Source organism: Macaca nemestrina, chromosome 12, assembly GCF_043159975.1.
Source record: "Macaca nemestrina isolate mMacNem1 chromosome 12, mMacNem.hap1, whole genome shotgun sequence".
Lineage (NCBI taxonomy): Eukaryota > Metazoa > Chordata > Mammalia > Primates > Cercopithecidae > Macaca > Macaca nemestrina.
This window is the reverse complement of record NC_092136.1, coordinates 82,507,181-82,524,208: the sequence shown is the minus strand read 5'-3', so window position 1 is coordinate 82,524,208 and position 17,028 is coordinate 82,507,181. Positions and strand designations below refer to the sequence as shown.

General features: G+C 39.6%; 1 protein-coding gene and 2 pseudogenes across 11 annotated transcripts in view; all 3 read right to left on the bottom strand.

The window, feature by feature from the left end:
- LOC105468837 (ankyrin repeat domain 42) overlaps positions 1-17,028 on the bottom strand; it is a 199,137-nt gene that overhangs the window by 175,010 nt on the left and 7,099 nt on the right. For 10 of the 11 annotated variants that reach the window (XR_011610962.1, XR_011610964.1, XR_011610959.1 and 7 more), the window contains exons 3-5: positions 13,569-13,676; positions 9,002-9,121; positions 7,999-8,134 (exon numbers count right to left, since the gene is read on the bottom strand). Coding sequence is in view for 4 of the 11 variants with exons in the window: in XM_071075374.1 (XP_070931475.1) it covers positions 7,999-8,134; positions 9,002-9,121; positions 13,569-13,676 (364 nt within the window). In the remaining 7 variants the exon portion in view is untranslated. The remainder of the gene's footprint in view (positions 1-7,998; positions 8,135-9,001; positions 9,122-13,568; positions 13,677-17,028) is intronic. The other variant, XR_011610961.1, reaches the window with a different exon arrangement.
- On the bottom strand, positions 507-7,983 carry LOC139357552 (large ribosomal subunit protein eL32-like; annotated as a pseudogene).
- Positions 9,128-13,545, bottom strand: LOC112424465 (cyclin-dependent kinases regulatory subunit 1 pseudogene; annotated as a pseudogene).

Genomic DNA, 17,028 nt, shown 5'->3' with positions numbered 1-17,028 from the left:
CTGACCCTTATTGGATACCCTTAGGGAAGACGAGTCCCAGGACTAACCAGGGTGCGGACATCCCTGTGTTTAAAATTCCGGATAAGCACCACACCTTCCAAACCGGACACTCCCTTAAAATGTATCCTGAATTACTGGGACAAATTTGACCCTGAAAAGCCGGGCGCGGTGGCTCAAGCCTGTAATCCCAGCACTTTGGGAGGCCGAGACGGGCGGATCACGAGGTCAGGAGATCGAGAGCATCCTGGCGAACACGGTGAAACCCCGTCTCTACTAAAAAAATACAAAAAACTAGCCGGGCGAGGCGGCGGGCGCCTGTAGTCCCAGCTACTCGGGAGGCTGAGGCAGGAGAATGGCGTAAACCCGGGGGGCGGAGCTTGCAGTGAGCTGAGATCCGGCCACTGCACTCTAGCCCGGGCGACAGAGCCAGACTCCGTCTCAAAGAAAAAAAAAAAAACAAAAAAAACAAAAAAAACAAAAAAAAAAAAAAAAAAATTTGACCCTGAAACCTTAACAAAGAAGTGGCTAATTTTCTTCTGTACCACTGCCTGGCCACAGTATTCCTTACAAAATGGAGAAACTTGGTCCCCTGAGGGAAGTATTAATTATAACATCCTTCTACAACTAGCTCTTTTCTGTAAACAGGAAGGTAAATGGAGTGAGGTTCCTTATGTACAGGCTTTCTTTGCCTTTCATGACAATACTGCCCTGTGCCAAGCCTGCAAGCTTTGCCCAAATGACAGAGGCCCACAGTTACCTCCATACTCAGGGCCTCTTCCCTCAGCCCCACTCTCCTCCCCCACTGACTCTCCTCCATCCAGCCCCACCAAAGTGTTAAAGGCACCCCAGAAAGAGAACACAAACTCCACAAGCCAGGCACCCAAACTATGTCCCTTACAAACAGTAGGAGGAGAATTTGGGCCCATTCACTTTCATGCGCCCTTCTCACTCTCAGATTTAAAACAAATAAAGGCAGATTTAGGGAAATTCTCGGATGATCCCTCTAACTATATAGATGTTTTACAAGGGTTAGGGCAGTCCTTTGATCTAGCATGGAAGGACATCATGTTGTTCCTTAATCAGACCTTAAGTCCTACTGAAAAGGAGGCAGCTTTAGCAGCAGCCCAGCAATTTGGAGATTTATGGTATCTTAGCCAGGTAAATGATCGAATGACCCTGGAGGAAAAGGGAAAATTCCCCACAGGGCAACAGACAGTACCCACTGTAGACCCTTATTAGGATACTGACTCAAATCATGCAGATTGGAGCCACAGGCATTTGCTAACTTGCATTTTAGAAGGGTTGAGGAAGACTACGAAAAAGCCTATGAACTACTCAATGTTATCCACAATTATGCAGAGAAAAAGAGGAAAACCCTTCTGCTTTTCTAGAAAACTAAGGGAGGCCCTAAGAAAGCACACCTCCCTAACTCCGGACTCCCTGGAAGGCCAACTTATTCTAAAGGATAAATTTATCACCCAATCAGCGGCTGACATTAGGAGAAAACTCCAAAAGTTTGCCTTAGGCCCCGAACAAAATTTGGAGGCATTATTAAACCTGGCAACCTCGGTGTTCTATAACAGGGACCAAGAGGAACAGGCCAAAAGGGAAAAGCGAGATAAGAAAAAGGCTACAGCCTTAGTCATGGCCCTCAGACAGGCAGACCCTGGTGGCTCAGAGGGAACCAAAAGAGGAGCAAGCCAATTTCCTAGTAGGGCTTGTTATCAGTGTGGTTTGCAAGGACACTTTAAGAAAGATTGTCTAACCAGAAACAAACAGCCCCCTTGCCCATGTCCAATACGCCAAGGCAATCACTGGAAGGCACACTGCCCCAGAGGATGAAGGCCGTCTGGGCCAGAAGCCCAACCAGATGATTCAGCAACAGGCCTGAGGGAGGCCAGGGCAAGCGCCAGCTCATGCCATCACCCTCACAGAGCCCCAAGTAAGTTTGACCATTTAGGGCCAGGAAGTGGACTTCCTCCCGGACACTGGCGCGGCCATCTCAGTTTTAATCTCCTGCCCCAGATGACTGCCTCAAAGTCCGTTACTATTCAAGGATCTTAGGACAGCCTAATAACCAGGTATTACTCTCACCTCCTCGGTTGCAATTAGGAGACTTTGCTCTTTTCACATGCCTTTCTTGTTACGCCCAAAAGTACCACACCCTTATTAGGTAGGGACATATTAGCCAAAGCTGGGGCTATTATCTACAAGAATATAAGGAATAAATTATCCATTCATTGTCCTCTACTTGAAGAAGGAATCAACTCTGAAGTCTGGGCCTTAGAAGGACAATTCGGAAAGACAAAGAATGCCCATCCAGTTCAAATCAGGCTAAAAGACCCCACCACTTTTCCTTATCAAAGGCAATGTCCCTTAAGGCCTGAAGCTCACAAAAAATTACAGGATATTGTTAGACATTTAAAAGAGGAGAAGGAGCTTGAACATTCAGTACCCTGGAATATGTTTAACCAATGGATATCTGGGCTCCTCCCCTTTCTAGGCCCTGTGACAGCCATCCTACTATTACTCGTCTTTGGGCCTTCCATTTTTAACCTCCTTGTCAAATTTGTTTCCTCCAGGATCAAGGCCATCAAGCTACAAATGCTCTTACAAATGGAACCTCAAATGAGCTCAACTCACGGCTTCTACCGAGGACCCCTAGATCAACCTGCTGGTCCCTGACTGGCCTAAAATGTTCCCCTCTGGAGGACACCAAAACTGCAGGGCCCCTTCTTCACCCCTAACCAGCAGGAAGTAGCCAGAACGACTGCCGCCCAGTTCCCAATAGCAGTTGGGGTATCCTGTTTTAGACGGGGAACTCAGAGGAGGGGCTAGCTGGGCTTCCTGGGTCAAGTAGGGGCTCAGAAAGCTGTGAAACTTTTCTGATGCATTTCCTGCATCAGAACTTACTTTGGTCCTGGATGGATAATATTGAAGATATATGGTTAAAATGTTCCTAACACCAAAAAAAAAAAAAAAAAAGAAGAAGAAGAAGAAAGCCTTTCCCAGACCAACAAAACCTGAGAGAGTTTACGATCACCAGAACCATCTTACAAGAAACGTTAAAGGGAGTTCTTCAATCAGGAAGAAGAAACACTAATGTGCAAATGGAAAACATTTGAAGGTATAAAATCACTGGTGAAATTAAAAACATGGACAACCCTAGAATACTCCAATAATGTAACTGTGGTGTGTGATAACTCCAGTATGAAGACTAAAAGACAAATCTAACAAAAACAATAATAGCTATAGCAATCTGTTAAGAGATAGGAAATACAAAAATATATAAATAGGTGGGGCGCAGTGGCTCACACCTGTAATCCTAGCACTTTGAGTGGCCGAGGAGAGTGGATCACTTGAGGTCAAGAGTTCGAGACCAGCCTGGCCAACATGGTGAAACCCCATCTCTATGAAAAATACAAAAATTAGCCAGGCATGGGGGTGGGCGCCTGTAACCCAGCTACTTGGGAGGCTGAGAAAGGAGAATCTCTGGAACCCAGGAGGAGAAGGTTGCAGTGAGCCAAGATCGCACCACTGCACTCCAGGCTGGGTAACAGAGCGAGACTCCATCTCAAAAAAACAAACAAAAAACCTCAAAAATATGTAGAGACAACAAAAAGGCAAAATGTGGGAGAAACAGTTAACATGTAGGGCATTTTGGTTTTTCCTTGTTTCTATTCCTTTCTTTGTGACCTAAGGTAAGTTGTCATCTCTTTAAAATAATCTGTTATATCTATAAAATGTAAGACTCATGGTAACTACAATGTAAAACCTATATTTACTAAAAAATAAAAAGCAAAAAAATAAAACATACTACCAGAGAAAATCACTTAACCACAAAGAAAGACAAGAAGAAAGGAACATAGGAGTTATAAAACAACCAGAAAACAAGCAACAAAATGGCAGCTGTAAGTCTTTACCTACCAATAACAACACTGAATGTACATAGACTTAACTCTCCAATTAAAAGGCACAGAGTATAAAGAAACATGACCCAACTACATGCTGCCGACAAAAAACCCACTTCATCTATAAAGATACACATCGACTGAAAGTGAAGGAATGGAAAAGATATTCCATGCAACTAGAAGAAAAAAACAAACAAGAGTAGCTAGATTTATATTATATAAACTATAAGTTAATTCCACTACTGTGTATATATCCACAAGAAAAAAATGTCATTATATCAAAGAGATAGCTGCACTCTCATATTTATTAATACACTATTCACAATAGCCAAAATATGGAATCAACCTAAGTGTACATCAATGATGAATGAATAAAGAAAATGTAATGTATATTCACAATGGAATATGATTCAGACAAAAATGAATGAAATACTCTCACTGCCACAAGATAGATGGAACTGGAGGTCATCATGTTAAGTAAAATAAGTCAAGCACAGAAAGACAACTATTATATGTTTTCATTCATATGTGGGAGCTAAAATATGCTGGTTTCATGAAGATAGAGAGTAAATTGATTGGTGGTTATCAAAGGCCAGAAGGGTAGCATGGAGAGAGGAAGAACAGAGTTGATTAATGGGTACAAATATAAAATTCAGTAGAAGAAATAAGATCTAGTGTTTGACAGATCAGTAGGGTGATTATAGTTAACCATAGTCTATCGTGTATTTCAAAATAACTAGAAAAAAATAATTCGAATGTTTCTAGCATAAAGAAAAGAACTATTTAAGGGATGGCTACCCATATTACCTTGATTTGATCTTTATACATTACATGAATGTATCAAATTATCACACGTACACCAAAAATATGTACACTTATCAATAAAAAATAATTTTATGAGAGTGATTTGAACACAAGCAGTCTAGACCTAAGGCCACATTCTTTCTTAACATCTATATTATTATAAATACTCTACTGGTTATAAATAAAAGAATTATACCTGTTTAAAGAAACAATTGGATTTTTTAATGACCAGACAAGACTAACAAAAATGATCAAGTATACTTGATAAAGGACAATACAAAAATAAAACTGACCCCTACCTTGTATTACACACAGAAAAGTCAGTTCTAGGAGGATTGGGAATATAAATGTGAAAGTAAGATAATAACATTTCTAAAAGATAACATAAAGGAATGTCTTCATGATCACAGAATAGGGAAAGTACAAAAAGCACTAACTACAAAGGAAGAGATTATTAAAATGGATTACATTAAAATTAAAACCTCTGGCCAAGTGTGGTGGCTCACACCTGTAATCCCAGCACTTTGGGAGGCCAAGGTGGGTGGATCACAACGTCAGGAGTTCGAGACCAGCCTGGCCAACATGGTGAAACTCTGTTTCTACTAAAAATATAAAAATTAGCCAGGTGTGGTGGCGCATGCCTGTAATCCCAGCTACTTGGGAGGCTGAGGCAGGAGAATTGCTTGAACCCAGGAGGCAGAGGTTGCAGTGAGCCAAGACTGTGCCACTGCACTCCAGCCTGTGCAACAGAGCAAGATTCCATTAAAAAAAAAAAAAATTAAAACCTCTATTTATCAAAAAATACCAAAGAATGAAAAAGCAAGCCATAGAGTAGAAAGATTAGAAAGATATTTGCATGAAAAGATATTGGTAATAAACATAACTGACAAAGGGCTTGTATCTAGAATATATAAAGAACTCCTACGACTCAATAAGAAAAAGACATACTCCAATAGCTAATAGGCAAAAGATCTGAACTCCTACTTCACAAAAAAAAATAACTAGCCATTAAAAATATGAAATGATGTTTGACATTTTTAGTCATCAGGAAAAATGTAAATTTGAAACTGCAATGAGATACATCCATCAGAAAGACTAAAACTAAAGAAAACTAATAATACCATAAATAATACCATATGCGAAAATGGAGCAATTGAAAGCAGTCTGAAAAAGTGAAGGAAGCCTAGCACAAAAGAATCTTTTTTTTGGTTTTTGGTGTTTTGGGTTTTCTTTGCAGTTTTTACAGTTTTATTTAAACATAAAGCATGCCCATGAGGTAGCTACTCATTTTCTTCACTGCGCAGCCTGGCATTGGGGTTGGTGACTATGATGGCCAGCTGGGCAGCTCATTCCACGATGGCTTTGCGGTTCTTGAAGGAAACATCTCAGCACAGTAAGATTTGTTGTACATCAGCAGCACTTCCAGCTCCTTGACGTTGTGGACCAGGAACTTCCAGAAGCCACTGGGCAGCATGTGCTTTGTTTTTTTTTGTTGCTCCCACAACCAATGTTGGGGCATCAAGATCGACCCTTGAACCTTCTATGAACCCTGTTGTCTATACCTCTGAGTTTCTGCCAGTTACACTTAATTCTGACATATCGGTCAGTCTGGTGCCAGATGAACTTCTTAGTTCTCTTTTTGACAATCTTGGGCTTTACAAGGGGTCTAAGGGTGGCCATGATGCCGAGGAGGAGATGGCTGCCACCTCTGTACGCACTGCCGAGAGAGGGGCTTTTTGTTTTTTGAGACTTTAATTTAAATTTTACTTTAAACAAAACAAAACAAAAAAACTTACAAAATACAAAGTAAAAAGAATGAGAACAAAATAAATTTTCAGATACACAAAAATTGAAAAGTTCATACCAAAAGACTTCACTAAATGAACACTGAAAGATGAACTTCAGAAAAAAGCAAAATGATCATGGACAGTAATGTAAAGATATAGAAAGATGAGGCCATGCAGGTAGGTAGGAGCCAAATTATGTAAGTCCAGCATGCCAAGCCAAGGAATCAGAGGCTCCACAGGGATCCAGGGAGGTTCTAAATGGCAAAGTGATTTGATCAGTCCTGTTCATATTATTCTGCCCTTCCTCTTTCTATGTTTGCTTCTTTAAAGTATCATTTAAGTATCATTTTCACTCCAATCTCACTGTGATCTATCCTTCAGAATTTCTAGACCACTTTTTAAAGAAGGTGGAGTCTAGGTCTCCACTGGCCACTTTACTGTAGGTTAGACAACTGAAGTAGCAAATTAACTAGTATCCTACACTTATGCAGTACTGTTTAAAAAATGAAAAATTTGGGCCAGGTGCAGTGGCTCCTGCAATTCCAGCACTTTGGGAAGCCGAGGCAAGCAGATCTCTTGAGGCCAGGAGTTCGAGACCAGCCTAGCCAACACGGTGACACTCCCTCTCTACTAAAAATACAAAAAGTAGCCAGGCGTGGTGGCAGGTGCCTGAAACCCAGCTACAAAGGACGCTGAGACATAAGAATCACTTGAACCTGGGAGGCAGATTCTTATGTCAAGAGACATAAGAATCACTTGAACCTGGGAGGTTGCAGTGAGCTGAGAGCACACCACTGCCACTCCAGCCTGGGCAACAGAGCAAGACCCTATCTCAAAAAAAAAAAAAAAATTTAAATTTAAAAATAAATAAGTTGTCTATGAGGCAGAGAGAGGTGAAGTTAAAAAATAAAAACACTAGATAGCAGATGAAGGAAACAATTGGCAGGAAGAGCAAATCTATGTTTAATTTTGCCAATTTATCTTTTGCTGATATGGTTCCAGAAAAAAAATCGATCAAACGTAAGGTACATAAGATGGGTGTGATGTAAGATAAAAAGTGTTCATGTCAACATATACACTACTTCATTTTGTGAGGGACTAACAGAATAATTGGTTTCAATGTCTTTATTTTTTAAGAGATGGGGTCTCACTTTGTTGTACTGAAGTGCAATGGTACAATCACAGCTCACTGTAGCCTCCAATCCCTGGGCTCCCAAATCCTCAGCCTCCCAAGAAGTTAGACTATAGGCACACATCACAACACCCAGCTTTTTTCTTTCTTTCACTTTTTTTGTAGAGAGAGGGTCTCACAATGTTGCCCAGGCTGGTCTCAAACTCCTGGCCTCAAGTGATCCTCCTGCCTCAGCCTCTCAGAGTGCTGGGATTATAGGTGTAAGCCACCATGCTCAGCCAACAGTTTAAATTTCTTAAACAAGATCAAACATTTAAAAGTTTATATCAATGAAAAACTAAAACATTTGCTTTATTTAAAATACCTGGAAGGTTTCCATTGTAGTCCACATCTTCTATGCTACAACCCCATTTAACAAGAAGTTGCAAGCAGCCAAGCCGTCCATGAAAAGCTGCATAATGTACAGGTCTCCATTCTCTCTTATCGGTCACACTGGGATCCTAGAGGTAACATTCACAAGGACTTAGTTTCTCCCTATTTTGTAGGGAAAACACTAAACCTAGCAGCTTAATTCTATAAATAAGAATTGGAGGCTGCTCTTAATACAAGAAGGCAAACACTTAACATAATAGAAAAATGCACTGCAACCACTAATTTGAATATATGAGCTAATAAAATACTAGTAAAATTTTATAAAACAGGCTTTTCAAAAGAATGAGTCACATAAAATAGTTTTTAAAAAGGAACTTAACTAGTCATCTTACCAGTTAGATTCCTGACCAATAAAATGAAAGGGATAGATTGAATGATCAAATACTATCATTGAGAATATGAACAGAATTAATAAAAAATATTTAATAAGTTTTCACTCTTTCTCAAACTATAGAAACACCAACTCTCACCACAATGTCTTCAATATATGTAGTTCTCTTCTTCTATGTTATTACAACTACTACAGATAAATATTGCAATAAACAAAATTTCTGAAGAAATAAATCACTTTCTAAATCAGTATATGAAATAAGAGTTTCAAAACAAACACATAGGTAGACATACAAAAATTCATAAAGATTTACAATCACCTGGTTAAGATTTGTTTGAAGCTTCGTAATCTAACCAGTTAAACTCTGAACTGGCATAAAGAACCCAAAACCTCTCAAGTACTTTGTAATACTAAATTGTTTTTTGGGGGAGAAGAGAAGATTTGTCTGAATTATTGCTTCTATGTTTAAAGATAGAAAAGGTAGAGAGAAAAATTAAATTAGTCATAAAAGAGATCTAAAAAGTCAGGAAGAGACCACTAGACTACCAAATGCTATTCCATCTACATTATCATACATTAGCACATATTAATAGGAGTCACTCACCACTCCACTTCGGAGCATTATTTGTAAAGTAAAAGAATGTCCGTGAGTTGCAGCAAGATGTAAAGGAGTGCATCCCCGCTCATCCTGGGCTGTCAGATTTGCTCCATTCATTATAAGAGCCTAAAAATAGAGAAATAGGAACGACTTTACATGAGTATAGATGTTAAACCATAAACGCAGACGCAGATTATACAAAGGCAATTTATTAATCTATAGCTAAATTATTATGTATGTTCTCACATGTGTGCTACAAGCAAATCGTAAGAAATTCTTAGCTAATACTAAGAAAATGTTTTGTTTTGTTTTGTTTTTTAAGATTATAGAAACTTCCTCTCTAATCAAGGCTTTTAACATGAACAGATTTCTCGAATAAAATGGAAAGTTTCCAGTACACTGAAACATAAATCCACAAGTTGCCTGGCAGGATAAAACACCAGGCAGGATAAAACAAAAACAGCAAGTTTACATGATCCCTGTAACACCCATGGTCTCAAACTCAGATGCTTCCTCCATCTGCCAACTGTGTTCTGGATACAGAGCACATCGTGGCTTCTGGGATCACACTCAGCTGAGGCTGTGGGTCCACAGAGCACTCATCTGGCTGGGCTATGGTGGTGGTGGCTCTACTCAAGAAGCAAAGCAGTTACTAGCACATTCAAACAGTGTATGGAACATATTTTAAATAACAAAGTGAGAAACAAGAAGGCAACATAATAATGTTATCAGAAAGATGTTAGGAAGTAAGGAGAGCTGTGTAAAGCTTGAGTCTGAAAAGCAGCTTGCCAGCTTCCTTTCTTTGGCTTCTTGGGTAGTGGGTGCCAAGACAGCAAGATGTGACATTTTGGTTCATGGATCATATAATGGACCCATCCCTGACTCTGCTGAATGCCAAGATTCCTCCATTCAGATTCAGACATCAAATGGGTTTTACAGACCAGCTTGGCTGTGTCCGTGGGCAGCATGACATGTTGATACTCAAACTCCTCATCGTCATATTTGTCCGAATAGTAAATTTGTTTGTGCAACATGATCACTTGGTTTGCTAGCCTTCAGCCCCGTGCCGCCAAGCAACTCCCAGCAGCACGTGCTCCCACCCACTTTGGCCTCAAGAAAATGTTTTAACATTGCCTAGAAGACATTTATAATATTGGTTTTACATTTTGATTTGAGCATGTATATATAATTTATAAGACACATCTTTCATGAGCACAGATAGCCACTAAGTTAAATTCTTTAATTCTAACCTAATAAAACTGAAATTTAAACCTTCACTAATTCAAAAGCAGAATCCTTTGTTAACAAGGTTTTAGGCCGGGCGCGGTGGCTCAAGCCTGTAATCCCAGCACTTTGGGAGGCCGAGGCGGGCGGATCACGAGGTCAGGAGATCGAGACCATCCTGGCTGACACGGTGAAACCCCGTCTCTACTAAAAAATACAAAAAACTAGCCGGGCGAGGTGGCGGGCGCCTGTAGTCCCAGCTACTGGGGAGGCTGAGGCAGCAGAATTGCGTGAACCCGGGAGGCGGAGCCTGCAGTGAGCTGAGATCCGGCCACTGCACTCCAGCCTGGGCGGCAGAGCGAGACTCCGTCTCAAAAAAAAAAAAAACAAACAAGGTTTTGGACTCAATCAAAGAATTAATTAAAGTGACGAGTTCTAAGCTCCAAATCAAGTTTCTAAGTACATCTAAAGAGGTCCCATCTGAATTTGCAATTGGCCCAGTTTCTATATATGGGTTATACCATATACAGAGTAATTGGCTTAAAAGAATTATTAGTCCCGGCCAGGAGCGGTTGCTCATGCCTGTAATCCTGACACTCTGGGAGGCGGAGGTGGAAGGATCACTTGAGCCCAGGAGTTTGAGACTCTTCTGTACTTCACCATTCCTGTAATCTTTATCTCCAACCCCCTTTTCAACCGCCTGGACCCTCTTCTACCTGGATGACCTACAGACACATTAAACTCAATGTATGCCAAAATGAAATAAACATCTGTCTTCCCAGTGTTCCTTGCTTTTCAGATTTCCCTATTCATTCCATCATAATTATCTGTTATTCTGACTCGAAATTTGAATTTTCACTACACTCTGTCAATGTTTGCTTTGCAAGATATCTTGGCTCATTTTCTTTCTTTCCCTCTGCCACCACCTATTTTTACCCTCTCTGGTTAGTGATTACAGCAAAAAATCTCTAACTGACCTTCTTGTCTTTAAACTCTTCCTTCATCCTAGTAATCCTGGACACATTTTGCTAGAATAATTCCCTGAAATACTGTTTTCATTATCTCATTCCCCTGTTAATGTTCATGTGGATGTTTATGTGTATGTATAAATATATATACAGACATATTCACACACACACACACACACACATATAATGTATATAAAAACTCTCTTTTCCCAGCCAGATGCAGTGGCTCATGCCTGTAATCCCAGCATTTTGGGAGGCCAAGGCAGGAGGATCGCTTGAGCCCTTGAGTTCAAGACCAGCCTAGGCAACATAGGGAGAAACCCCTGACAGACATCTCTACAAAAAAAATTAGCCAGACGTGGTGAAGCATGTTGGTGGTCTCAGCCACTTGGGAGGCTGAGGTGGGAGGATCGCTTGGACCCGGCAGGTTGATGCTGCAGTGAGTCATGACCAGGGCACTGCGCTCCAGCCAGAGCGACAGAGCAAGACGCTGTCTCAAACAACAAAAACATAAACAAAACCTCTCTTTGCTTTCCAGGTAATCACAGGGTTGAGGAGGGGGAAAAAAACTATCTTTCTATAAAATGAATCCAAAATCTTCATTCTATTTCTGGTGCACTTTACAAAACTGGTCTACCCAAGCATGGTTCTTAACAGTCCACACCATAAATAATCTATACTCAGTCAAACTAACATAATGGTATATCCTCTGAACATAGCCCAATTTTCCAATTCAGGAGCTTCTTACAGAAGTATAGCATAGAGATTAATGGGACAATCTAGGTTCAGATCCTAGCTCTGTCACTTGCTTAGGCAAGGTACTTACCACTCTGAATCTGTTTTGTAACCTTTATAAAAGCGAACTCATAGAACTGTTTGTGTTGGATGAAATGATACATGAGAGACTGACTGACACACAATAAATCTTCAATGAATGACAATTATTATTTTTATTTGCTCCTAACGTATTGCCTGCCTCTATAATACTTCCTCATTACTTAATCTTTAAAATCAACCCACTCTTTTGGGCTTAACTGATGTTTTATTTCCTCCATTTATGATCCCTCTACCTCCTCCTAAATTATACAATTTTTCTCATCTGTATTTTTCATTAGAACTTTAATCATAGATTTTGCTTTGTATCGTTTTGCAACTCACTGAGTAGAGCTCCTGACCCTTCAAACAATCTCATGCTTCCTCCTGGCAGGAACTGTGATGTGGATTGGCTGTGTCCCCCCTCAAATCTCATTTGAATTGTAGTTCCCATAACCTCCACATGTCATGGGAGGGACACGGTGGGAGGTAACTGAATCAGGGGGTGGTTACCCCCATGCTGTTCTCATGATAGTGACTGAGTTCTCACGAGATCTGATGGTCTTATAAGAAGCTTTTCCCCCTTTGCTCAGCAGTTCTCTCTTCCTGCCATCCTGTGAAGAAGGACGTGTTTGCTTCCCCTTCCACCATGACTGTAAGTTTTCTGAGGCATTCCCAGCCATGTGGAACTGTGAGTTAACTAAACTTTTTTTCTTTATAAATTACCCAGTCTCGGGTATTTCTTCATAGCAGTGTGAGAATGGACTAATACCAACTGTTTGCTTATATGACTCTGTATTCCTCCAAATTCCAGTCTATTTCAAAACACTGACTAATAACAATTACTCTAATATACTAGATCCCACCATATATTAATGTGTCACCCTGGTCAGGCAATACATTAAATATGAAATTTTAGGCATGGCCAAATGTCTTAGTCTGTTAGACTACTATACAAAATATCATAAACCAGGGAGCATATAAACAACAAAAATTTATTTCTCATAGTTCTAGAGGCTGGAAAGTCCAAGATTAAGGTGCTGGCAGATTCTGTCTGGTGAGGGCTCATTCTGCAAGGATAGTGCCTTCTCACAGCATCTTCATATGGTGGAAGAGGCTAGTGAGCTAGCTCTCTGAGGTCTCTTGCATAAGGACATTAATCCTATTTATGAGGGCAAACCCCTCATGACCTAATAACCTCCCAAAAGGCCTCACCTCTTAACACCATCACCCTGGGGTTAAGATTTCAACATATTTATTTTGGAGGACACAAACATTCAGACCACAGCAGCAAGCTATAAAGGAGATAATCTGGTCATGACTGTGAGATCTCACAAAACAACCCCAGATAGCCAACTACATCAAAGATAAAAGGATTTCTGGTTGCAAGCCATTTATTTAAGTGGATAGCTGGTATCAGAATATCTGAGTTGTGGAATCCAGTAAGTTATTGTTTAGAACATAAAACTAAATCTATTGAGTCAAATAATTAGAATAATAGCAATAGCCCAATAGAACTATGTTAAAGTAATTGAGCTTACTGAAAAAAAGTAATAAGGTATTATTACCTGTACACAAGCATCCTGACCCCTGATTGCAGCTATGTGAGATGCTGCCCAACCTCTCGTTGTTACGTGTGTGATATCAGCTCCATGCCAGAGCAGCCAATGAAGACACTAAGAAAATAACCATGTTAACAAGTGATAAGGTGGATGTTTTTAACATTTTTATCTTTTAAATTTGGTGTGTTATCAAAAAATAACAGACTGTAGCACAAGAAGTATCACAAGTGAATGAGAGATCTATGTATAAGAAAAACAAAAGCACAAGCACAGTGACACAGCAACCAACATTTGGCCTCACTGTTGGGTAAACAATAGAGACTAGTGGGAACTGTGGCAAACTGGAGACCATATTTCTTGTCTGTAAGGTGTAGATACTACCAATTACAGTTAGTGGTTGCTATGAGTGAAATGCTTATCCGATGTTTGTAAATATTCTGTTTGACCAATACTGTGCAGGCCAAAGAGAACAGATCTAAGAATCAAATTCACTTAAAGGCTGCCAGTTTTCAGTCTCGAACATAGATCTTTAAATGGGTCCAGAGTTTTTGCATCGGAGCACACATTGTTATTCTAGTGATTCTAAAAAACAAATAATTTAAAAAAAAAAAAAAAAAGAGAAGTCAAATGTATCTTTTAAGATTTTTAAAAATTAATCTAAATCTCAATATAATACAGTACTTAAAGGTCTGTACCACATACAGTGTTACTGTCTTTGTATAATCAAATTTGTATATTCTACCACCTTTCTTTTTAAAAGAATTGATCATATCATTGGGATACATTGTCATAGAAGTCATAATCATATTATTTGATAAAAAGGCTTATCAAGTAAATATCATTTGCCTATCACAGAGACTAATGACAATAAAATATAAAAAAACCTCAATCTCAATAATTATCATAGTAAGTCATTCATTTATTCAACAATATTTATGGAAAGACTATTATGTGCATTGTTCAGGTACTAGAGAATAAAGCCACTGTCAACATTCATGTACTGGTTTTACATTTGTCTTGGGTGATTATGTAGAAGTGAGATTGCTAGGACATAAAATAAGTATATATTTAACTTTATTGTAAAAACGCCAAACTGTTTTCTAACATGGCTGTACCTCTTTACATTCCCACTAGCAATGTATGGGAGTTCCAGTTTCTTGATATCCTTGTAAACACTTCATATTGTCATTTTTTTCAGGTTTTGTTTTTTCTGCTATTCTTACAGGGATGCACTGGCATCTCATTGTGGTTTTAATTTGCATTTGCCTAATGGCTAATGATGTTGAACATCTTTTCGTATGTTTAATTGCCATCCATATGTACTCTTTGAGAAAATGTCAATTGAAGTCTTTTGCCCATTAAAATTTCCTTCTCTTATGCTGAGTTCTGAGAGTTCCTTATATAACCTGGTTACAAGTTCTTAGGTACATGATTTGCAAAGGTTTTCTTCTCTATTTTCTCTATAAGTTTTATAAGTTTTACATTTATCTACAATCTGTTTTGAGTAAATTTTTGCATACGGTACCAAGTATGGCTCAAGTTTCATTTTCTTTATTTTTTTAATTTTAGATTCAGACGGTACATGTGCCAAGTTCGTTCATTTCAAGGATATATTGCATGATGCTGAGGTTTGGGCTTCTATTGAACCCATCTCCCAAATAGTGAGTGACCAGGTTACCAAACAGGTAGTTTTTCAACCCTTGCCTCCTTTCCTATCTACTTTTGGAATCCCCAGTGTCTATTGTTCCCATCTCTTTGTCCATGTGTACCAAATATTTAGGTCCCACATATAAGTGAAAATATGTGGTTTTTTGTTTTCCTTTTTTGTGTTAATTCACTTAGGATAAAAGGTCCATTTTCTTACATATGAATATGCGTAATTGCGCCAACATCATTTAATGAAAATATATCTGCTCTCCACTGAATTACATTTGCATCTTTGTTAAAAATCAATTGACCGGCCGGGTGCAGTGGTTCATGTCTGTAATCTCAGCATTTTGAGAGGCTGTGGCAGGTGGATCATTTAAGGTCAGGAGTTCAAGACCACCCTGGCCAACATGGTGAAACCATGTCTCTACTAAAAATACAAAAATTAGACAGGCATGGCGGCAGGCACCTGTAGTACCAGCTACTCAGAAGGCTGAGGCAGGAGAATCACTTGAACCCAGGAGGCAGAGGTTGCAGTGAGCCGAGATCATGCCACTGTACTCCAGCCTGGGCAATAGAACCAGATTCTATCTCGAAAAGAGAAAAGAGAGAACAGAGAAGAGAACCAAACCAGATGGAAATTCTGGAGTTGAACAGTATATCTGAAATGAAAAGTTTACTATGGGCTCAAGAGCAGATTTCATCTGAAAAAAACAGTCCAATAAAGCATAGTTTTCACCAATTGTTAATTTAGTGATTATTTCTCGCAACCAATATATAAATACCAAAAATCTTAAGAAAATTCAGAAAGGATAAAAAACTGTAAAGGTGTTAATGTAGTGCTCAAGTAAACATTTAGGGCCAGGCACAGTGGCTCACGCCTATAATCCTAGCACTCTGGGAGGCCAAGGCAGGTGGATCACAAGGTCAGGAGTTTGAGACGAGTCTGGCCAACATAGTGAAACTCCGTCTCTACTACAAATACAAAAATTAGCCGGGTGTGGTGGCACGTGCCTGCAGTCCCAGCTATTCGGGAAGCTGAGGCAGAAGAATCATCTGAACCCAGGAGGCAGAGGTTGCAGTGAGCAAAGACAGCAACAGAGCAAGACTTCCTCTCAAAAAAAAAAAAAAATTTAGGAGATGACCTTTAAGTGGGAATAGAGGAAAGCACTAAAATCTTTGGTTTCTGTTTATGTTTGATAAAATCTAACAAACAGGCTGGGGCATGGTGGCTCACACCTGTAATCCCAGCATTTTGGGATGCCAAAATGGGTGGATCACTTGAGGTCAGGAGTTAGAGACCAGCCTGGCCAACATGGTGAAACCCCATCTCTACCAAAACTACAAAAAATTAGACAGGCATGGTGGCACATGCACCTGTACTCCCAGCTACATGTTAGGCTGAGGTGGAAGAGTTGCTTGAACCTGGGAGGCAGAAGTTGCAGTGAGCTGAGATCATACCACTGCACTCCAGCCTGGGAAACAGAGCGAGACCCTATTTGGGAAAAAAAAAAAAATCCAACCAACATCTATTGAACATCTGCTGGGCACTGTGCTAGACACTAAAAATATGAACAAATAAATTTAATTCAACAAATTCAGCAACATGAGAAACATTTATTGTGAACCTATGATGTGACTCCTATAATATGCTAGACACCATGCTAGGTATTGTGGAAAAAAAGACGAATAAGACTCAAATGGTATCTTCAAAGAGCTCAAAATCTAACAGAGAATAAAATTTTAAGTGATACACTTTTAAAATTTATAAGATTTAGAGGTAGCAGTAAGGAGTCAGTAACCAGTTGGAAGATATTGA